General features: G+C 39.7%; 1 protein-coding gene across 1 annotated transcript in view; it reads right to left on the bottom strand.

Annotated features, from left to right (window-relative positions):
* GDA (guanine deaminase) overlaps positions 1 to 25268 on the bottom strand; it is a 90862-nt gene that overhangs the window by 43145 nt on the left and 22449 nt on the right. The window contains exons 2-3 of the mRNA XM_036737822.1: positions 18504 to 18592; positions 2652 to 2823 (exon numbers count right to left, since the gene is read on the bottom strand). Coding sequence (XP_036593717.1) covers positions 2652 to 2823; positions 18504 to 18592 — 261 coding nt within the window. The remainder of the gene's footprint in view (positions 1 to 2651; positions 2824 to 18503; positions 18593 to 25268) is intronic.

Consider the following 25268-nt stretch of genomic DNA (forward strand, 5'->3'; position numbering starts at 1 on the left):
TCAACCTAGGCCACGCATGCATCATTATGTATAACCCTTCCACAATACTCATGTTGTGAAAGACTAACTACATTTTGCTCCTTCCCAACCCATCCCGCTTTATTGAATTTTCTCCCTTGACCCTGTCCCCTTTCCAAAGTGTTTGTTTTGATTACCTCCACCCCCATCTGCCCTCCCTTCCATCATCCCCCCCCTCCTTTTATTTTTTTTTAATCTTCCTCCCTCTTCTTTCCTGTGGGGTAAGATACCCAACTGAGTATGTATGGTATTCCCTCCTCAGGTCAAATCTGATGAGAGCAAGGTTCACTCATTCCCCCCTCACCTGCCCTCTCCCCTCCTCCCACAGAACTGCTTCCCCTTGCCACCTTTATGCGAGATAATCCGCCCCATTCTATCTCTCCCTATCTCCCTCTCTCAGTATGTTACTCTCTCATCCCTTAATTTCATTTTATTTCTTTTAGATATCTTCCCTTCATCTTCAACTCACCCTGTGTCTGCTCTCTCTCTTTTACATATATATATATATGCATATACATATATAAAAACACACACATATATATATACCTACATACACATGCATACATATACACCTACATACATACATACACATTCACTTATATATATGCATAAACATATATATATATATGCATATTCCCTTCAACTACCCTAATACTGAGGTCTCATGAATCATACACCTCATCTTTCCATGTAGGAATGTAAACAAAACAGTTCAACTTTAGTAAGTCCCTTGCAATTTCCGTTTCTTGATTACCTTTTCATGCTTCTCTTGATTCTTGTGTTTGAAAGTCAAATTTTCTATTCAGTTCTTGTCTTTTCACTGAGAAAGCTTGAAAGTCCTCTATTTTATTGAAAATCCATATTTTGCCTTGGAGCATGATACTCAGTTTTGCTGGGTAGGTGATTCTTGGTTTTAATCCTAGCTCCATTGACCTCCGGAATATCACATTTCAAGCCCTTCGATCTCTTAATGTAGAAGCTGCCAGATCTTGGGTTATTCTGATTGGGTTTCCACAATACTCAAATTGTTTCTTTCTGGCTGCTTGCAGTATTTTCTCCTTGACCTGGGAGCTCTGGAATTTGGCGACAATATTCCTAGGAGATTTCTTTTTGGGATCTATTTGAGGAGGTGATCGATAGATTCTTTCAATTTTTGCCCTGTGGCTCTAGAATATCAGGGCAGTTCTCCTTGATAATTTCTTGAAAGATGGTATCTAGGCTCTTTTTTTGATCATGGCTTTCAGGTAGTCCAATCATTTTTAAATTATCTCTCCTGGATCTATTTTCCAGGTCAGTGGTTTTTCCAAGGAGATATTTCACAATGTCTTCCAATTTTTCATTCCTTTGGTTCTGTTTTATAATATCCTGATTTCTCATAAAGTCACTAGCTTCCACTTGCTCCAATCTAATTTTTAAAGTAGTATTTTCTTCAGTGGTCTTTTGGACCTCCTTTTCCATTTGGCTAATTCTGCCTTTCAAGGCATTCTTCTCCTCATTGGCTTTTTGGAGCTCTTTTGCCATTTGAGTTAGTCTGTTTTTTAAGGTGTTGTTTTCTTCAGTGTATTTTTCAGTATTTTTTTGGGTCTCCTTTAGCAAGTCATTGACTTGTTTTTCATGGTTTTCTCGCATCCTTCTCATTTCTCTTCCCAATTTTTCCTCTACTTCTCTAACTTGCTTTTCCAACTCCTTTTTGAGCTCTTCCATGGCCTGGGACCAGTTCATGTTTTTCTTGGAGGTTTCTGTTGTAGGCTCTTTGACTTTATTAATTTCTTCTGTCTGTATGTTTTGGTCTTCTTTGTCAGCAAAGAAAGAATGCAAAGTCTGAGACTGAATCTCGGTGCGTTTTCACTGCCTGGCCATATTCCCAGCCAACTAAGTTGACCCTTGAGTTTTTCAGTGGGGTATGACTGCTTGTAGACTAATGAGTTCTAAGTTCCACGTTTGGGGGGGAGGTGCCAGCTCTGTCAGACCCGCACTACTCCTTCCCCAAGACCCCCAGTCCAGACTGGGCTTAGATCTTCAGCAGGCTGTTGCACTCCTGCTCTGATCTGCCACTTAATTCCTCCCACCAGGTGGGCCTGGAGCCGGAAGTAACAACAGCTGTAGCTGCCCCACCTCCACTGCCCCCGGGGCTGGAAGCCAAACCATGAACTCCTTCCACTCCCGCAGCTCTTCCCACTAACCTTCTCCGCAGTCTTTGGTGTTTGTGGGTCGAGGGGTCTGGTAACTGCAGCAGCTCACATATTCAGGGTGCTAGGGCCCCCTCCGCCTGGCTTCTGGTCTGGATGGTCCACGCCGCTCAGGCTGGGCTCTGCTCCACTCCGTTCCCAGCTCCCAGCTCCGAGCTCCGTGTGAGATAGACCTCACCCAGAGACTATCCAGGCTGTTCTGGGCTGGAGCCCTGCTTCCCTCTGCTGTTCTGTGGGTTCTGCCGTTCTAGAATTGGTTCAGAGCCATTTTTTATAAGTTTTTGGAGGGTCTCGGTACAGAGCTCACACTATTCCCTGCTTACCAGCCGCCATCTTGGCTCCGCCCAATCAGGCTAAAAGATTTCTAAGATCCTTTTCAGTCCCAAAATGCTGATTCCTTTTGATTGAATATGATAGACTATAGCATGCATATATGATACTTACAACCACTCGGGTGTAGACTTCTTCAGCAAAATCCTTGTTGCTGAATTTGTTTTCTGTTGGAAAAGTATAATTTGTTAACCACTCCAGGAGAGGGAGATCCACATTACTTCCGGCAAACACATACTGTGGCGCGTGGATATGTGTATCGACCAGTCCGGGAATGAAGAATTCACTGGAAATTAAGATGAGAGAAAACAGGTTAGCTGCACAAGAAGTTGTTTTCCATATCCTTCCAGATTCTCCTCCAACAATATCCTAACAGCTTCATTGATGACCCAATCACTGAGATATGAAATCGTCTATATCAACGTGGCCTCTATTGTTAGAAGAGCTTAAAGTGAGGCTATGTAGAAAGAAAGACTATAAGGCGAGCAAAGGAGATATCAAAGAAAAGCAGGATAAGAAAATCTGAGAAGAGATTACTTTCATTCAGGAGTGAGTGTGGAGGAGAATCAAGACTTCATGGAAGAAGCGGCACCTCACCTCGAGGCTGGATTTCAACAGGTAGAGAGGTGGAGGGAATGTATCTGATCATGAGGATGCCCTATGCAAATGAATGGAGGTGTAAGAGTGACAAAGTGAGATGGGTAATAGCAAAGGAGGTAACAGCATATACATATATAGTACTTCAAGTTTACAAAGTGGTTTACATACTTTATGTCCTATTATCCCCATCTATACAACCCTATGAGGAAGGTAGTAGAAATATTATTTCTAATACTGAAGGTTAAGTAACTTAAATAGTAAATGATGGAGTAGAGATTCACACTTTGGGCTTCTGACTCCAAATCCAGACCTCTGTTCACTTCCCCACTGCCATACACCACAGCTAACCACCTGGAATGTAGATTACATGAATAGGAGTAGTGTGAAATCAGGATGGAAAGGTAGGTTAGGGCCAAATCGTGGAGGCCTTTAAATACCATAACTGTTGTTCAGTTGTGTCTGACTCGTCGTGACATCATTTGGGGTTTTCTTGGCAGAGATACTGGAGTGGTTTGTCATTTCCTTCTCCAGTTCATTTTACAGATGAGGAAACTGAGGCAAAAAGAGTTAAGTGATTTGCCTAGGATTACACAGCTATTATGTGTCTGAAGTTGGATTTGAACTCACATCCCTCCTGACTCCAGGCCCAGGGTTCTATCCACTGCGCCACCTAGTTGCCTGAAATGTCATGACAAGGAGTTTAAGTTTTATCCTGTCAGCAATAAAGAGCCACTGTTTAGTGGTTTTTGAGGATGAAATGTAAAACAGTCAACCCTGGCCAAAACCCTGTAATGACTTCCCAATACCAGGAAGATAAAGTAAAAAGCTCTTGAATTCTAATATTTTAAAGCCCTGAAGAATTTTCTTCCATTCTTATTTCGTAAATTTAGAGCTGGACGAGACCTCTGAAGCCTTCTCGCTCAACCCCCTCATTTTACTTATTTATTTTTTGTTTTTGTTTTTTTTTTTTTGGCAGGGCAATTGGGGTTAAGTGACTTGCCCAAGGTCACACAGCTAGTACATGTGTGAAGTGTCTGAGGCTGGATTTGAACTCAGGTCCTCCTGACTCCAGGGCCAACGCTCTACTCACTGCGCCACCTAGCTGCCCCCGAACCCCCTCATTTTACAAATGATGAAACTGAAGCTTAGGTGACTTAAGATCACATTGGCATTAAGGATGAGAAGCAGAATTTGAACTCAGGGCTTCTAACTTCTGGGCTATTCTCCTTCCACTGTACCAAACTGCCTCCCTACTATACCATGGGCTGGCGACTCCTTATTCTCATTCTGCCCTCTCCCGCCTCCTGGCTTCTTTGCCATGCTTCTCATGCATAAAAAATTTCTCTCCTCTTCTCTCTATGTCCATTTTTTGACAGTCTTCTCCTCTTTTCTTTCTTGAAACTTTCCTGATGTCGGTAGCAAAAGTGATTCCTTCCTTCTTGAACCATTACAGATCATTCCCCACCTCTCCGGTGCAATTAATCATTTTCCAACTTCCCTGATAGTTATTTATGTACTTCACTCATCCCCTCCACTAGACTGTAAGGCATGTAGGGGCTGAGCCAGTGCCATTTTTCATCTTTATCTTCCTAGCACAGCGGCATAATAAATACATGTTGAATTGAAAACATGTGACTAATAATGAGATTCTATTTCACAAAACAAACCACCTGAAGGCAACGAGCACAGTCCTGGCCATGCACTATGGCCATCAACTGATCTATAATCTCATCGATGCAGGTTCTCCTGCCAATAGTATACACTCAAGCCATCCACACCTTGGCTTCTTATGTGACTCTTGAACACAAGCTCCCATGAATCCTCCACGGAGGGCCCACCCAACAAGCTGAGGGTCTTTCTACTGAAACAGCACATGGGAGGTGTTTTATCCTTCCCTTCTGCTACATGACTGCCTTTTCAGATCATCTCTCTGATGATACTTCTACATCATTTTGTGTATGCAATTTGTAACATATACAGTACACACATCCATCCACATGTGCCACTCTTACATGACTCCTATCACACCCATTCTCCCCCACTGATAGTATGTGTATTTATAAAAGAATGTGCTCAGATTCTACCTCCCCTATTTCATTATAAATGTCTTTGAATTAAGTGTGTCCTCTGGTTGACTAGAAAAAAGTAAACACATCAGTGACAGCCATTTCAGTTATGGTTTTGTGATATTACCTGTTTTGAAGTCAAATAGCATTATTAGAAGAGTACTGGTATTACAAAGGTAAGATTTTTCTTTTGAGGAAAAGGCTGAAGTCATTGAAAGCACTTCACACTTCCCCAACTGTAACATTCTTCTTCTATTCAATTCTGGGTCCAGTTCATCACCTATCTCTAGTGTCTATCCTAACTCGACAGCTCTAAGGGATACCCATCAAAATGTATAGCATCATTTAGGCATAGGTGTTCTTTTATCCATTTGGTTTTTCCAGTGTGAAAAAACTAGAAGAGTGTTTAAATATACTGTTTTGATTGATTGTGGATTTCATTTAGGAGGCTCTTCAATGTTCCAGGGATTGGTGAAATTACCACATCACCTGCAAATGGAAGTATTTGGAGATTTTCACAATCTACAGGAAATCTCTCTTCCATTTGGGATGAGTATGTCTCCCTCTTCTATATTTCATTTGATATTCATAGTCAGAGGACCATCAAAATTCAAATAACTGGTGTATCAAAGGAAAGCTGGATGATACTAACATAAGCCCAGCAGACATTTTATTGAAGGAGAGTCTTTAAGGGAGCATTTTGTCCTACTAAACCAAATATTTAAAAGTCAAACAGTAAGCGTACTGGGATCATGTACAGAGTGTACCTTGAAGGCAATTATGTAACTATAAAGACATTCTCTGTTGCAGAATACTCTTTGAGAAAGCCTCCCTCTTTCCTTCTCATATTTTCATCAAGGATGACCTCAATTTGTATATAAATTCTCTCAAAAATTTTATAGAGATCAAAAAGTAAGCTTGTAAGTCAATAGTTCTTTTTTTAAAAAATTAATTTATTTTTAGTTTTCAACATTCACTTCCACAAGATTTTTGAATTCCAAATTTTGTCCCCATCTCTCCCCTCCCCCTACCCCAAAACAGTATACATTCTGATTACCCCTTGCCCCCATCTGCCCTCCCTTCTATCACATTCCCCCCTTATCTTATCCCCTTCCCCTTGTATTTTCCTGTAGGGCAAGATAGATTTCTATACCCCATTGCTTGCATATCTTATTTTCCAGCTGCATGTAAAAACAGTTTTTAACATTCATTTTGAAATCTAGGAGTTCCAAATTCTCTCCCTTCTTCCCTCCCCACCCACCCTCATTGAGAAGGCAAGCAACTGAATATAGGTTATACATGTGTAGTCATGGAAAACACTTCCATAACAGTCACGTTTGTGAAAGACTATATTTCCCTCCATCCTATCCCACCCCCCCATTTTATTCTATTCTCTCCTTTGACCCTGTACTTCCTCAAAAGTGTTTGCTTCTGGTTACCCCCTCCTCCCATTTGCCCTCCCTTTTATCACCGCACCCTTCCCCCCTACTTTCCTGTAGGGTAAGATAGATTTTCACACCCAATTGAGTGCGTATGTTATTCCCTCCATAACCAAATCCAATGAGAGTAAGGTTCACTCATTCCCTTTCACCTCTCTCCTCTTCTCCTCCATTATAAAAGCTTTTTCTTGCCTCTTTTATGTGAGATGTTTTACCCCATTCTACCTCTCCCTTTCTCCTTCTCCCAGTACATTCCTCTCTCACCCCTTTATTTTATTTTTTGGATATTATCCCTTCATATTCAACTCACCCTGTGCCCTCTATCTATCTATCCCCTCCAACTACCCTAATACTGAAAAAGGTCTCATGAATTACAGATATCATCTTTAAATGCAGGAATGTAAACAGTTCAACTTTAATAAGTCCCTTATGATTTCTCTTTCCTGTTTACCTTTTCATGCTTCTCTTGCAAATTTTCTATTCAGCTCTGGTCTTTTCATCAAGAATGCTTGAAAGATCTCTATTTCAATGAATGTCCAGTTTTTCCCCTGAAGTATTATACTCAGTTTTGCTGGACAGGTGATTCTTGGTTTTAATCCTACCTCCTTTAATCTCCGGAATATCATATTCCAAGCCTCCAATCCCTTAGTGTAGAAGCTGCTAAATCTTGTATTATCCTGATTGTGTTTCCACAAAAATCAAATTGTTTCTTTCTGGCTGCTTGTAAAGTTTTCTCCTTGACCTGGGTACTCTGGCATTTGGCTACAATATTCCTAGGACTTTTATGTTTGGGATCTCTTTCAGGAGGTAATTGGTGGAATCCCTCAATTTCCATTTTCTCCTCTGGTTCTAGAACATCAGGGCAGTTTTCCTTGATAATCGCTTGAAAGATGACATCTCGGCTCTTCTTTGATTATGGCTTTCGGGTAGTCCAATAATTTTTAAATTATCTCTCCTGGATCTATTTTCCAGGTCACTGGCTTTTCCAATGATATATTTCACATTGTCTTCCATTTTTTCATTCTTTTGTTTTTATTTTATAATTTCTTGATTTCTCATAAAGTCATTAGCTTCCATTTGCTCCATTCTAATTTTTTAAGGAATTGTTTTCTTCAACGAGATTTTGGACCTCTTTTTCCATTTGCCCAATTCTGCTTTTTAAGGCATTCTTCTTCTCACTGGCTTCTTGGACCTCTTTTGCTATTTGGGTTAGTCTATTTTTCAAGGTGTTATCTTCTTCAGTAATTTTTTTTGTATCTCCTTTACCAAGCTGTTGACTCATTTTTCATGATTTTTTTGCATCACTCTCATTTCTCTTCCCAATTTTTCTTCTACTTCTCTTACTTGATTTTCAAAATCCTTTATGAACTCTTTCATGGCCTGAGACCAATTCACATTTTTCTTGCAGACTTTTGATGTAGGAGCCTTGACTTTGCTGCCTTCTTCTGGTTGTATGTATTGGTCTTCTTTGTTATCAAAGTAAGATTCTATAGTCTGATTTTTTTCCTGCGGTTTGCTCATTTTCCCAGCCAATTACTTGACTTTTTTAGCTCCTTGTTAAGGCAGGACTCTGATTCCAATGTGGAAAGTGTACTGTCCCAAGCTTTAGGGGTTTTATGCAGTCATTTTCAGAGATATTTCTAGGGACCTTTAAATTTTCAGTTCCTCCAAGGTGATATGATCAAAGGAGAAGTATTTACTCTTCTCCTAGTCTATGCATGACCACAGGCACTCTTTCCTGCGTTGGAACTGTGAGGAGGATTCCCTCTCTATGGCTGCCACAAACTTCACCATGTCAGAGTTCCTCCTCTCCCCAGGACCACCACCCAGGACTGCAACCCCAGATCAAAGCAAGAGAATCCTGCCTCAGAGTCAGCAAATAGATCCCTGAAAGCCTCCTCTGATCAGCCACTCGATTCTCCCCACTGTCTGTGGGCTGAGAGCTCCAGGAGTGGCTGCTGCTGCCACTACCTCTGCCGCCACCCTAGAGCTGGGGCCAGACTATGCTCTTCTCTCACCCAGGTCTAACAGACCTTTCCTACTGACCTTCTAAACTATCTTTGGCGTTTGCGGGCTGAGAAGTCTGGAAACCACCACAGCTGCCGGTGATTTGTGCCCTGAGGCCAGCTCCAGGTTTGCTGAGGTGCCCATGTGGCTCATTCTGGACTGTATTCTTCTGTCAAACTGGTGCAACAGACCTTTCCTGCCAACCTTCCAGGTTGAATTGGGCTGGAAATTTGTTTCACTCTGTCATTTGGTGGGTTCTGCTGCTCTAGAATTTGTTCAAAGTCATTTTTACAGGTTTTTGAAGGGATTTGGGGGAGAGCTCAAGCAAGTCCCTGCTTTTACTCTGCTATCTTGGCTCTGCCCCTAAGTCAATAGCTCTTGATATTATTCTCTCAAACATTTTTTTAAAAAAAAAAGTTTATGATTTTTTTTATCTTTTCCTCTCTTTCCTTCTTTCAGAGAAGCTGAGAATTATTTCCCTAAGTGCCACCCCACCCCACCCCAATTATGTTGCTTCCAAAAGAGGTCTATATCCATGGTTGGGTCCAGCTGCTCTTTCTATCTTTGCCTTGTTTTCTGTGAGTTCTGCTTCTCCACACAGCATATCAGGGGCCATAATGACAGAATCCAAATGTGGTATGGTAGCTCTACTGTCAGTGAAGGATAAGAGAATTTGTTATTGAAATAGTTACAGATATTTTCAATGTTTTGCCTTTTAAATTTTATGGCTTCCTTTGGGTTTCATTCTTAAACGATCTCAAGAGGATATGGCTTAATTGGGCCTTACATCAAGCTTTCTGTACACTCACCTTCCCCTTTGCTGTTTTTACTGTTTTGTGAGGTGATACTTTTCATAATTTTCCACAATTCATCTTTGTAAAATTTTACAAATAAGTATGTAGTCTAAGTTGGTGTTGCACTTGGCTGCCATATCTATCTTCTTGGCAATGAGATGAAGTGTTTGTTGGCTGAGATGATGTCTAGGTTTTCTTGACATTCTTGTTGTTCCCACTGCTTTACTTCAGTTAAATTTCTGTAAAAATGGTAATAATCCACATGGATGTCTGTTCCTTCAGCCATTTCCCACGTTTTTAGCAACAACAACTTGCTTAAATAGGCCAGGTTTGAATTGTTTTGATTGTATGCCACATCTTCTCATTTTTATTCTTTTTTAAAATTTGCTGTTGATTTCGATCGCAACTCTAATATGTTGATGCCATGAGTTAAGAGACATATAATTCAGAAAGTACTCCTTTATTTTTAACCAGTTATTTCCTGTCCATTAAGATTTGGTCATTTTCATTTTTGTAAACTTATATGGATGCCCCAAGGGCCTGCCATTCTTCTTGAAGAAAATATTAATAATATATAAGCTAGTGGCTTCTTTGAAGTTTACAAGCCTTTGGCCTCTTATTTCTTGGTTTTTAACCTATTTTCCAACATCTCTTTTATCCATCAACACTATGCTCACATTTCAAATGAAGTGACCAAGTATCAAAGTATATGTTGACTTAATTTGGAGGGTCTTACACTAAGCCCTTTTAGAATTTCTCTACTTCTTCATTTTCTGTAACTGATTGCATAATTAACATACTTAATCTATATTTAGAAGATTACATAAGTTGCATTTCTCTTCATGTTGATCTTTTTGTTCATTCTCACTGTAAACACATGCAAGATGACTAAGTATTCTAGGAAATTATGTTCCTTTTTGCCTTTGGACATACAATAGAAGCAACACTGATAGCTCATTTATTTGCCTCTCTAAGGAAAACTTGTGACTCATCCTTCCACTTAACGTCAACCTCCTTATGTCTTCTGGTTTCTGACAGGAGGTCAGACATGGAGTCAGAAAGAACTGGGTTCAATCTCATCTCTGATACATACTAGCTGTGTGTCCCTGGGGAAATCACTTCTCAGTGCTCTGGGTAACTCTCTGAGACTCTAAGTTTCAGAAGAAGTGCCGACTTGCATTGAATATAAAAGAAACTTCTTCACTTGGGACCAGAAAGACTAATCTGAAAGGACTGTACAGGATGGATTGGAGAGAGCAAACTCTGGAAGTTGGAAGAGCAGTTACATTAATAATATCAATCACAGGTCCAGTCACTGTCATTCTTTTAGTGAGAATGTCAATACTGCTATGATTCAGTTCCTTGAGCAGTCAGATAACTTGTTGGTCATTATCCAAGGATCTCAGATTTAGAGTACAAACAGTGAAGTTCATGTTTATAGCTAGTCTATAAAGTGATGCTATTTAGCACCTTCTGCTCCCCTTTTCAACCAGTCTGCCACCATGACTGTGGAAACAGAAGGTGGCTACATAAGACTGAGGGCTGTTTTGTATTTGTCCTTGTTTCATGGGTTTCCAAAGCTGGGGGAAAAATTCACTACCAAGAAGCCTGTCTATTTGTTATGAATCTTTCTATCCTTGATCAAGGCTGATCCCCAGAAAGCACATATGATCTGTTTCTAGCCCTATACTCAAAGCCTTTCTATAGCACATGGCAGAACCTGCCAAAGCTTGTGCTCTACCAGCATCACCTTTGAAAACTCAGGGTCCCCTCCATACCATCATGAGACACTGGAATAGGACTTCTGTGGAATGCACAAAGGAATTTAATAAATAATTATTGGCTTGAATATGACTCGACAGCCTTAATGCAGACACAAAAAGCTTTCCCACATCATTATGGCAATTCACTTTTAATCTAATACTAACCCTAAACTTCTCCAAACAGATCTGTTTAAATGTGAGTATGCAGTCACATGTTCCCAGACATTCTAATGGAATAAAATAAGTTACTTGAGCTGCACCTTAACAAAAGAAAAAAGACTGAAAAATATTTGTTAATTCAAATATGTACTATTTGAAGGAAAGCGAAATATGGGGGTTGGCAGTTGTGAAACTCTAGCACAATAATTTTCTTTTAAAATACACCCTGCCATGAATGACAGAAATATGACATAGTTGATAATTCAACCAAAAAACTCGAGATTCAAAGTCTGTGTTTATCTGTAAATGTCTCAAAAAGGAAGTAATAGATGGTACCAAGAACAGTACTAAGAGTCAAAAATACTTGAATTTTTCTGTATAACACTGAAAAGGTACTTACTTGCATTCCTCTGAATAAAGATGAAAAGTAATAGGTTCTGAATATCTAGGGTCTTAAATGCCGGTCTTTATCATGCTGACAACGGAAAGCCTTTGAAAGCTTTTGAACAGGGGTACAATATGATAGGAATGATGTTTCAGAAAGATTAATCTGGCAGGACTGTGAAGGATGAATTGAAGAAAGGAGAGTCTGTAAGTTGGAAAGGAACCACTAGAAAACAGTTACATAAATCTAGATATGAATAGATATAGGCACGAATTAGGATGTTAACTCAGTAGGAAAGGAAGAGAAGGACAGATACTGGAGATATTTAGAAAATATCTCTTGGAAAGAAAGGACTTTTCTCCATCTCATTTTCACTCTGTTCCACCAATGAGATAAGGCCTAATAAATACCTTCAACCTGCTAAAAAAGAATCTTGGAATTTTATTGTACTGGCCAAGGACGAAGGGTATTGGGGGGAGGGGAGTGGGTCAAAGAAAAAACTTTTTAAAGCCTAAGTGACTGGAAGAATGATAATTGAGCTAGGTGGTGAAGATGATTTAGAAGAGAAATAGCTAAGTTTAAGACATGGTGTGACATCTGAGATAGGGAGGTGAAAATGTAGAAGTGGAGCTCAGGAAAGAAGGCAGGCAATGAGATGAAGAGTCAAGTACCACTGACTGACACAGGTGATTCTTGAAGCCCTAGTTAGGTGGCAGTAGCACAAGAGTCAATGAAGATGGAAGAGGAGCAGTCAGAAAATGAGGAAATATAATAGGATGATGGCCTCTGAGAGGGGAGACTTTCAACAAGCGGGGAGCTGCTTAACAGTATTGACTTTGGCACAAAGGCTGAGAAAAAGCAACCGAATTCAAGCATTAGGAGATGGTTGGTGATTTCTGGGGAAAGTAGTTTTGGTGAAGTGCAGCTATAGGGCCCAGCCCCTGCAGCCGTAGTCCAGGGAAGCCACAGTTGTGGGGGTTTGACCCGGCAACTGCTTCTGCAAGTGCTATGTATCTCCTGCCTCCTCAGAAACCACAGCTATTGAAAATCTGGAAAAGAAAGTCCTCATCACTAACGTCCTTGGCACTATCAAATGGTTCCATGTCAGAAACACATATGGTTTTTTTCAGTGGAAATAACATCAAGGAACATGACTCATCACCATCCTCTTTGCTGATACAGACTAAGGACCATAGGGCTTTTCCAGCTGACCTGAGGTTGAAATCTCCCATATGGATGTACTGTCTTCCCCCTGTCAGGATGAGAGCAGGGACTTGTCTTGCTTTTCAATCTGTACCCCCAGCACTTATCCCTATGATTTGCACATAATACATAACTAAATAAATGCTCTTTTCATTCATTCAATAAGGAGCAAGTGGGTGGTGAGGTTGTAAAGGCGTCAAACAGATATACTCAGTAGGCTTTCCAATGAAAAGAAGAAGAGGCATTGGATAGCTATTATAGGAAGAGCAGGGTCAAGTGAAGGCACTTTTCTTTTCACAAAGACTTCCAATACCTGTGGATGTGTGCAAACACAAGGGGAGCCAGTGAAGAAGTTCAATATCAAAGCATAATTGAGAGAGCAATGTCATTGAGGGGAACAGACATGACGGGGTGTATCCCCAACAGTATTGCAAATGGCACCTATTACAAGACAGCAGATAGGTTAGCAAATAGAAAGCACAGTCAAAATGCTTAGTAATATGAAGCTGAATAGATAGCACTCTGTTGACTTTGTAGGTTCATATTTATTAACTTTATGCTTTATGTACGTACATGTATACACACAAACATACACACGTGTGTGTGTTACTACATGTACTTGTCTCCCCCATTAGATTATAAGATTTCTCTGAGCAGGGAAGGCTTTATTCTTGGTACTCGTATCCCCAGTACCTGGCACATAGTAGGTGTTTAATAAATATTTGTTGACTGGTTTAAATAAAGGTAGTCCAATTGGAAAGACTTTGTCTAATATCCCAAGAATTGGGCTTGTGGTATAAGGTGGGATGGCAACATGCAGAATATATGTCTTTTCTATGTAGATTACAGTATACAAAAGACTACTGGGGCAGGTGTGTATTTGGAGTTTTCAGTGTTTGCCTGTGAGAAGTGAAGCAACTGCAGTGTTTTGGGGCTGTATCAGGTTGAAGGTTTTTATCAGGCTGTGTCTCATGTGTGGAGTAGAATGATAAGAAGATGGGGACAGGTGGCAGCTGTACTGAAAAGCAGGGGGAAATGCTAAGGGCACTGTATGATGGTAGAAGAGAAGAGTGAGTAGTGAAGGCCTTTCCCTTCTCATCTCATCTCTGCTGTTTGCGGCTTGGCTTTTAAGTAGCTGAGTTTTCAACACAATCCTCCTTTTGTAAAATCAGAGCTCTAAAGTTGGAAGGGACTTAGAAGCTGTCATCGAGTCCAACCCCCTCATCTAACTGATGGACAACCTGTAGTCCAGGGTTGTGACTTACAAGCCAGTGGCAACACTGGAATTTGAACCTGGGTCCTGTGAGCGCCAATTCAGCATTCCATTTATTAAGCTTCCACTCAACACTAGGCACTATGCCAGGTACTGGAAATTCAAATATGAAAAACGACCCCTTCTCTGCTCTCAGAAAGTGAATAAGGGGATTAAAGACCTATTCAAAATAAGGGAGAACATGAAGGAGGCTGCAAGTCACTCCTGAGAAAATCATGAATTTCTCACGCTGTAAGTATCAGGCATTGAGCTAGGTGCTAGAAATTTAAAGCTAAAAGATGACATAATCTCTTCCCTTAGGGAGTGGGCACAGACTGAACATGATTAAGTGTGCCACAAGAGAGAATGTGGATAAAATTTCAAGTAATTCCTGAAGGTATCAAGCAAGCATAGGCACCCTGAATTGTCACTGCTTTGGGTAAAAAAAAGTCCATACTAATAAGCATTTTAACTGCATTTTCTATTTGCTAACCTATTTGCTGTCACCATTTGTAATACTGTTTGGGGATACAACCCATCATTTCTATCCCCCTCAAGGACTCTAAATTTATGCTTTGATCTCTTAGCATCTTCAATGGCTTCCCTTCTGTCTGCACACATCCACAGATGTCTGTAGTCTTTGAAGGCATATACTACAGGGCATCCCTAAATTCTGGACACATAGGCAAAAATGCATATTTTCCAGAAATGAAATGAATGAAATTTTCAACAACATTTTATTTAATTGGAATATTAACAAATACCATCTTCAATACGATTTCCATCATTTGTGATGCAAAGGTTGATGCACTTTGCAAGATTCACGTGAACTCTATGCAGTAACTGCACATTGCCATCAATTTTAGCACATTCACTCTTTATGCATTCAATCAAGTGTGTCGCATAGGTGATTTTCACTGAGTACGCCTTCTCCTTTAGCATACCCCAGAAAATGAAGTCAAGGAGGCTAAGGTCTGCTAATATTCCAAATATTTCAAAATATGCATTTTTGCCTATGTGCCCAGAATTTAGGGATGCCCTGTATAAAAGGGTCAAAGATAGAGGGAAAGGACCCATACGTACAAAAAAATTTATACAGCACTTTCTGAGGTAGCAAAGAAGTGGGTGTTCATTAATTGGAGAATGACTGAACAAATTATGGTATAGGAATGTAAATGAATATTATTACAACCTAAGAAATGACAAAGATGAAAAATTCTGAGAACCATGGGAAGACTTGTATGATCTGATGAAAAATGAAATGAGTAGAACCAGGGATACAATTCACACAACAATTACAGTAATGTAAAAGAAAACAACTCTGGGAGATTTCTGAACTCTAATCAAAGTAGTAACTTATCATGACTTCAGAAAACTGTGGAAGAAAATACAGAAGAAAAAAAAGGAGTTCAGAAAGGAACACAAATAGGGCAATTTTGTTACTACCTTGTTAAACTTATTAAAAACAAAGAGAAATTCATGGTAACAAATACTCTTTTTTTTCTTTGTATATTGAAATATCCAAGCTTTTTAGCAAAGTTGAGGAATAGGGACAGAGACTAGAACTGTGATTTCACTGATAACAAGGAATTTGAGCAAACTCCTTCTACCAATGTAGTTTGGAACAACTTAGAGACTTAGCATTAAGAGGTTAAATGATTTGCCAAAGAGTCACATAGCCAGTATGTGTCAGAAGCAAGACCTGAACACAGGTTTTTCTAGCTTCAAGGCCAGCTTTCTGTCCATGAGACCAGTGGTGCTGAACACAAATAGAAACCAATCCCTACATGTTGACTTAGAAAATCACAAATTAACATTATCTATGTTTTACTGTATTTTCATTTATTTTGTTAAATATTTCCGAATTACAATTTAATCTGGTCCTAGCCAGAGTCAGGAGTTTTGTGGACTGGATGCTGCAGGCCACAAATTTGATATTTCTGCACTATATCACACTACCTTTCTAAAGGTACAAAAGCAGATATACATACATATATATATGCGTGTAAATATACTATATGTGTATATATACATGTATGTGTATATGTGTGTGTGTGTGTGTGTGTGTGTGTGTGTGTGGTAGACATGAACAATGGGTTGACTTTTCATTCCTTCTATTTGAGCAAGGAGTTAGTGGACAGTAAAAGATGCAAAAAAAAAAGTCAATAAAACAATCTGGGATTTATTCTCCCACACCCATATTCAGTATCAGTAGGAAGAGTTGGTGCACACTTAAAAGTACTCTAGTAGGGAAGCGTGCACACACATGTGGCATTCGGGGCCCCAACATCCTTTCCTTTCTTGTGGTCATGCTTCTCTCCTTGGACACAGGCACCTCCTCTGGGCAGGATGCTCAGCGGGGCTCTTAGTGCCTGTTTCGTCCCAGATCTCCACTCCTCATGACCAGGGATGGTCTCTTCTCAACTCCCAAGCCCATTCCTCAGAGCTCTCTTCTCTCTACAGAGTACATCTTGCTTTTTACAGGGCTACCAGGGGCACGGCCACCAGGACCAATGGCTAGCCTCCCTCTAGGGCTGTTGCTTGAGCTGAAGAACTTTTTCACACCTCATAAAAAGGTAATAGAGACTCTTCTTTGCCTCCTTTTGAAGGCTTAAACACTTCTTTGGCTCTGTGGCCTGCCCTTTAACTTCTGTAATTTCATCAACTGGGATGAAGGGAAATGAGCTGATCAAAGCATGGTGGATATAGAATGCCGGATTGGGAGTCAGGAAGACATGAATTCAAATCATGCCTGAGATACTTACTAGTTGTGTGACTCAACGCCTCTGTGCCTCAGTTTTCCATCTGTAAAATGAGTATAGTAATAGCACCTACCTCACAAAGCGGTTGTGAGAATCAAATGAGATAAATTTACATAAATTTGCATAAATTACATAATTACATAAAATTACCTAAATATATACATGCGTGTACAGACATACATCTATATAATGCTTTGCAAACTATATAAATGTTAGCTATTATCATTATTATCCCTGGCCCCCTATTACAAAAGAAAAAAATTAATTTTACACCTACTGCTGAATTTCTTTCAGGTCCTAGTCAAATTGTACTGAGAGGTGGCAGACAGTCTAACGTGATTTTCCAAGGATTATCTTTTTTTCTAGACTTTGCCAAATCAAGGCCTTAAGAATAATAATATTTCTTCCACATAACTATGAACTTTTTTGAAAGAATTCCTGGAAGGAAAATGATGGGCATCATTCACACTGCCCTGAGAAACATACTTCTTTAGGAACAAGATGAAGTAGCTATTTTTTTCCAGTTTCTATAAAAATAGAACAATTTGTTTATTCAGGGAGATTGTGGGCCAACCATAAAAAAACCACTTCTGAAAACAAAATATAAAAATCATCACCACTACTAAAACGTTCTGATCAATAAAGAAATATTCAATACTATTCATGAAAAGGCCTCAATATTTCATGCTGTAGACCACTAATTCTCAAATATTTTTATCATTTGACTCCATATTCTCTTCTACCATATTTTCTCAAAAACGTTTCTGTGTCCTAAGGGAGGATTTCCTATAATCCAACTCCAATTAATGGCATCAAATCAAAAAAGTACTGTTTATAAGCCATTCTCTATGCCAATTCTAAACTAAAAAGACTCTTTGCAATCTTTAAGCTCCCTCTTGGTATGTGGATACCTTTGAAAGCTAAACACTCTCTTTTAAAGTCACTGGAATATGCGGGGGGGGGGGGGAGGGCAGAATAGAACATATCCCAAAAAGTCTTAGTGCAGTTTAAACATTAAAGCTGTACTAAGACTTTTGGCACACCCCATATGCAACTATTAAAGAAAAATCCAAATTATCCCCACATCCAAAAACTCTCTTGTGCTTCTGTTTTTGACAGTTCAGAAAAGGGTCTGAAGGAAGAGGACACAAACCCAGAAAAACATCATTCCTCTGGGGGTCTCTCATCAACTTTTCCATTCCTTGTCTTAGCCTTCCTAGATGAAAATGTCTCATTCCCTCCCATCTCCCCATAGGACCATATTCCTCTTCTCAATCTTCCCTGGTTCCTGGTAGAATATGAGAAGCCGGGCCAGAAGACCTAAACCCCAGGCAGCGAATCCTCCACAGGAGCTTTGGAATGGGGGGTAGCTTTTGGAATAGTGGCCTATTAGGCCAATAGGAGGAAAAGGATTAGAAACCTACAGAGGGAGTACGAATAAATCCAATTTAAAAAAAAAACCAATGTTTTCTGGTACTTGAAAATTTGTGGTTAGCAAGTTTAATTGCTCTAGGTTTTTGTAAAAGAAGGACTTACTGAATGCTGAGTTCTCTCACGTCAACTGGTGTGAAGCCCCATTCTGTTGCCAGTTTTTCTTGCTGTGAAGAGTGTTCCAAAAACACTATCTTTAAGGGAAGAAACAAAAAAAGAGTCACGAAGTTAATACACATATACATGTGCGTGCGTGTGTGTGTGTGTGTGTGTAATATTAAAATGTACATACATTATATATATTTGCTATTTAATATATGTCTTTTGAAATTAGAATTTAGTTCAGTGGAACTAAATTAATAAGCTAGTGACAACTGTCTAGGCAGATTTTTTTAAATAAATAAAAACTTATTTCAATCAGTCGGCAAGTATATATTAAGCACTTACTGTGTTCCAGGCACTATGCTAAATGCTGGGAATACAAACATGAGTACAAAAAAACCAAACCAGTCCCTGTCCCCCAGGAGTTAACACTCTAGAGGGCAAGATAACATATAAAAGAAGATGAAAAGTGGGAGGGGGAAGGGATGAGCAGGCACAAAGGCATTGCAACAGCCTGGCACGACAGAGGGAGTCCCAAGGGTGGCCAGGAACCAGGAAAGACATGAGACATGGCTGGCCTGGATACCTGACTTAAATGGAGGTTCTGGGAAGAGTCAATCCATTGGTAAACATTTATTCAGTTATTTGTGCATCAGGCACTGCGCTGGGGGGACTAATAAACAAAAAATTGAAATATTCTCCACTCACAATGAATTTACTTTCTAATGGAGACAGTAAGTAAATGTGAATATACAAAAATAAAGTTGATACATACATTCACACACAGATGATACAATGGATAGACTGCCAGGCCTAGAGTCAGGAAGATTCAACTTTCTAAGTTCAAAACTGACCTCAGACACTCACTAGCTATGTGACCGTGGGCAAGGTTTGCCTCAGTTTCCTCATCTGTAAAATGATCTGGAGAAGGAAATGGCAAACCACTCCAGTGTCTTTGCCAAGAAAACATCAACCGTGCTCAAGGAGAGCTGGACACGACTAAACAAAACGAGGGCCTGAACTAAGGCGGTAACTATAGATAATTATATTTCTGATGGTTCTATCTCTGGCTTCCTAACTGGACCGTTAGCCATTAAATAATACCTGAACATCACACTTCAAGTATTCTTTAGGAAAGACCAATCAAACATTAAACAAATATTTATTGAAACAACACCATGCAGTGGAAGGAGGCCTGAGTTAGAAGCCAAAGGTCCTGGGTTCAAATCCCAGCTCTGATTTATACAATCTTTGTGACTTTGGACAAATCATATATTCTCACTGGGCCTCAGTTTCCTCATCTGTAAAAAAGAAAGGTTGGACTATACAACCTCTGGGGTCTCTCCCAGTTCTAAATCTATTATGTAAGTCCTTGTGTTGGCTTTATAATTTGGAAGATACAAACTAGAATACACGGCCCTTGCCCTAAAGGAATTTACAATGTTGTTAGAGAGGTAAAACACACACACACACACACACACACACACACACACACGTGAACAATACAAAGCAGCAGATAATAAGTACCACTCAACAGTACGAACTTATTGGAGTTCAGAACAGAGAGATCACTATGGGTTAAAGTAGTCAGGGAAAGATGCCTGGAGGAGGCATACCTTGGAAGGTGGCTGGGATTTGAATTTGTAGAGGTAGGGAGAAAAAACAGTGTTAGCAGAGGCAATCATACACAATGCGTCTGTGGTCCAGAGGTTCTGGAAGGCAGGGTTTTGGTGAGGCCTAACAATATTGGTTCACATCTACAGAATGTTTTAAGGATCGCAAAGATTCATCATCACATTTCGTCCTCGTAAGAACTCTTAGAAGAACTATCATGTCCATTTTACAGATGAGGCTCAGAAAGGTTTCTTGCCTAGGATCACTCAGCTAATCTCTATCTGAGGCAGGATTTGATACGGAAGGGCAAGTGGCCTCTTCTTCATGGATTTTCTGCCATCAGAAAAATATTATTACATTTGGGAAACAACTAATAGTAATACAGGGAGAAGCAGCCAGCATGGCACTATAAATAAAAAGCTGGCTTCTAAACCAGGAAGATCCTGTATCTGACATCTCCCTGGCAAGTGATCTAGGCAATTCCCTAAGACCGTAAGTTACAGAGAAGGTACTGAGTAGCGTTAGTAGAATGAGTTTCCTCTTTTTGGGAGTTCCCTACTTGATCCAATCAATCAAGTATTTATTGACCACCTACTATGTACCAGGTCTTGCACATGGGGATGCAAGAACAAAGAATGAAATAATCCCTACTTGCAATGAGCCTACATTCTAATGGAGGAGACAAATAGATATAGAAATATATGCATATATTTATTTATTTGAACATATAGTTAATAAGCACAAATATATAGAGTAGTTAAATACAAAGAAGTGGTGACTGGCAGCTGGGGGGGAAGGGAAACAGGAAAGGTTTGGGTAGAAGATGGTGCCTGAAGCGTTTCTCAAAGAAGGACAAGAACTGAAGAAGTCACGCATCCTAAGCATGGGAGATAGCCAAGGGAAAGGTACAAAGAAGAAGGTTGGATGTTGGGTGCATACAAAACAGTGAGAAGACCAGACTGGCTAGATCAGAGTATGGAAAGAGGAGTAACGTATAGGAAACTTGCCACGACAGCAAGCGAACATCACAACAGGCCACATGCAGCCCTAACCTTGGAGGCACAGCTGCTTCTCGGTCAGAGATGCATGAAGCATGTCTTTAGACAGTTAAGTTGTTCCTTTAGTCATACACATCCATGTGTTCTAAAACCTGAAATTAAGGATACTTGGGATGAGCAATGGTGAAAATGTCAGAGATCCTAATGCCAAAAATGAATGAGTAATGGCTGTCAGCTAATGAACGGGATCTTTGGAAGACACAGCCTCGAAACACAGATGGAAGATCTGGGCAACTAGCTCGTTGCTATGGAACAGTGTAGAGAGCACTCCTCCAACGATAGTTCTACTGCTGAAATAGTTCCACTGTTGAATCCATCCCAACGAAGCTGCCAGAAGAGTCCAAGAAGGTAACGGCAGAAGGATTAGTGAGCGCTGTACAAGAATGAGAAGTGCCAGAGTACACCAGTTCACGACAAATGATTGAAGACAAAACTGATCATAGACTTAGAGCTCAAAGGGACCTTGGAAATTATCAGTCTAACCCAAACACGGGTTTTGAGTAATTCAATCCAGTAATTTAATAAGGGTAAGTGTATACTAAGGGTAAGCATTGACCATTACCTTGTACCAGGTGCTGAGAATACAGGGACAAAAAAGATCATTCCTGCCCTCAAGAAGCTTGTTCAACTAAGGTGGAACAACATATGACAGATAAGTAAATGCAAAAATATAAGTTTTTAAAATATAATGTAACTATTAGGGAAAGCAAACACTAGTAAGTAGGGGAAACAGAAAGCACTTAATCTAAGCCTTGAAGACAGCTAGGTTTTAGAGAGGCAGAAGTGGGGAGGGACAACATTCCAAGCACTGGAAACAGTCTGTGCAAAGGCAGGAAATGAACTGGGAAATATCTAAGGAATACTAAGTGGGCCAGTTTGAATAGATCATGGAGTGTGTGAAAAGGAGTAAGGTATAAATACTCTGAATAGATAGCTTGGAGCTACCACTGAGAAGAAGGGCTTTAAATTCTAAGCAGAGAAATTTGTATTTTATTATAGAGATAATAGGGAACCATAGAAGTTTCTTGGGCAGATGAGCGACATGGTCACAGCTATGTTTGTGATTTTGTGATTAATTCTAATTTGGCAGCTGTGTGGGGAATGGAGTGGAGAATACAGAAGCTAGAGATTAATGCAGCAGTATAAGCGGAGAGGTGTTGAGGGCTTGATCCTTGCAGTGCGGTAATGTGAGTAGAGAAAAGGAGGTGGACGTGACAGGGATGGAAGTAAAATTGATAAGACTTGGCTAATGACTGGATATGGAAAACAAGAAAAGGTAAAGAGTCTGACTTCAACGTTGTAAATCTGGGTTATCGGAAGAATAGTGATACCCTATCAAAAATAGAAAAATTAGGAGGATGGGTAGATTTGGAGGGTTAAGGGGAAGGTATTGAGTTCTAGTTTTGACAAGTTGAGATTGAGATGTTTATGGAACAACCAGATGGAGATGCTGAGGAGGAAGCTGATTATATGGGAAGAGAGAAAAATCAAGATTATCACAAAGCTGAAAAATACAAATGAGATAGAAATACAACACACAACTAAAGTAACTGCAACAGGACCTATTGCTATTGATGCTAAAAATGAGAAATGGATGGAGGAAAGGACATTGACACCTGTTATGAAAATCCCACACACAAGTTTAGCAAATGTAAATCAACTGCTATTACAAAGAAACTAAAAATTTCTAAAGACTGCCCCGGCAAAATATAAAGAAAAGAGAACAAAACAAGAAATCATATACAATTGTACATATCTCAAAACTTTTAATTATTTGCTGCTAGCTAACTCCTGAACAAAAGATGTATATACTGATTCTGTCTAGCTCATGACCTGGAACTAAATCTTCCTTCTTGATTCTTTAACCTCTTTAGAATTTTGGGGAATTAATGTGATTTCTGTCCTTAAATACATAATTGTCAGTGTACATACTGTTCTTCTGGTTCCATTTTCTTCGATGAGTAGCACTTAAATGTGAGTTTTTTCTCATGCTTTTGAATTTCTCACATTTTTTATTTATCATGGCAAAATAATATTTCATTTTGTTGATATGCCATAATTTGTCCAACCATTCCTCAATTATGAGGCACCTAGCTTGTTTTGAGTGTTTTGCTATTATAAGTAAGGCTGCTCAGGATATTTTTGCATAGATAGCCCTTCTTCACCCTGCCTCCTCCTCTTCATCCCCCAAGCTCAGCTTATATTTCTAGTAATAGAACTAGGTTAAAACATGTTACTATTAAACAAAAATTCTTACTCTACACATACTGTTTTTTCTGAAAGGCTGAACCAATCCACAACCTCACAATCAGTGTATTTTCATGGCTGTTTTACCACAATTGAACTAAATCATCTTTCATTATCTCTGAAAGAGGCAACAGGACACGGAAGGACAACAGGAAACGGAATGGAAAACCAGCCTCAAAGCCTGGAAGACACGGGTCCAAGTCCCACCCATAACACACACTTGCTGTACTTCCCAGCACCCAAAGCAACTTGCTAAGAGCTGCTATTTTTCTGCACTGATAGAGGGAATTTCCCTTTATCAATGAAATCACAGGTACGGTGCCTAGTCCTTATCCCTTCCTTATCTTTGCCAGTTTGATTGAAGGTAGAGTCATAATTAGGGGCAGCTACGTGGTACAGTGGTTCTACCCATCAGCTGGACTTGGTTTCAGATTCTTTGCAATTCCCACAGTGCTTACTACAAATAGTTGGTCATCTATGGAACTTTATTGTTATTATCACTGTTACTGATATCATTATAGTTCACACGTACATACCATGTTACGCTTTGCAAAGCACTTTACATATACTATCTCATTTTCTCCTCACAACTCTTGAGAGGTAGGGGAATTTATTATAATCCTCATTTTACAGATGGGATAATGAAAACATACTGAGATTAAGGACTAGCCCAGGGTTAGACAGTTAGTAAGTATGTGATGCAGGATCTGACCTCTAAGCTTCCTGACTCTAGGTCTAGCACTCCATTCTAGATGCCACATCCCTCACCTTCTCCACATTGTTGGCCATCTTCTTTTCTTATCATACATTTCCCTTATAACACCTCCTATTCCTTTGAGTTCTTTGAGGTTCCTTCTTCTTCCTCCCACATTCCAAGTCTCCTCACCCAGACCATGCTCCACTAGGTGGTATTCATTTTCAATTCTCCAGAAACCTATTTTCTACTTCTCCAAGTGAAACAACTCAGGCAGAGTATTTGCATTTAAAAGATGCACCTTTGTTTCCAAGAGAAACTGGGAGTCATTAAAGGAGCTTTGCAATTTCTGAAAGGCAAACCAGCCTACTCTCTTCCTCCTACTTAATTCTGGGCCCAACCCACTGTCCATTTGTACCATGGTATATGATATACAAATGAACGATTTTTGACATGGCTTTTTTGATTATTCTCAGTCACGGTGAAGCTGTCTGCCATCTCAGAATTACACAGAGCTATTTTATCTTGCTGTTTAAGAAGAAAAGTCCTTTTAGTTTCTCAGAGCTAGAGGATGCGTTCCACCCCCCCCCCAATTCTTTGTATCTTTAATGTTGAAATTGAGAGCATCTTCATTTCAATTTCTCTCTGTCACATTAATTACAAAGTCATTCCCAGTTTCCCCCCAGAAACCAAATGTTTGGCAGAATCTAATTCAAGGGTGTGCTCAACAGAGCCTATTTTGGGTCTTTCTTGACTATATTCAAGAAGCTGTGTGAGACGATAAAGGCAGACTCTCAGTCCTAAATTTGTGCATCTGCCAAACAAAACCAAAGCCTTATTTCTTTAGTCTGGAAGAGCTTTATAAATAAACACAAGTGTGGTGAAAGTTTCCAGGTTAAATTTATGAAGTCTGCCTCTAATAATTTCATTCATTCAACAAGTATTTCCATACAAAATACCTATGTAAGCATATGTGCTCATATGTTTATGAGTGCCTCTGTGTGCATAACACATTCTTGCAGAGTTGGAATGCTTGAGTATAATCCTTTATGTGTATATCTCATACCATAATAGGCTCCAAATGGTTCCATTATGTAAATATTTGTAAATCATGTGTGGGCACATACATACATATGTGTATGTATGTGTGCATGT

This window comes from Trichosurus vulpecula, chromosome 9 (genome assembly GCF_011100635.1).
Source record: "Trichosurus vulpecula isolate mTriVul1 chromosome 9, mTriVul1.pri, whole genome shotgun sequence".
NCBI classification, from domain to species: domain Eukaryota; kingdom Metazoa; phylum Chordata; class Mammalia; order Diprotodontia; family Phalangeridae; genus Trichosurus; species Trichosurus vulpecula.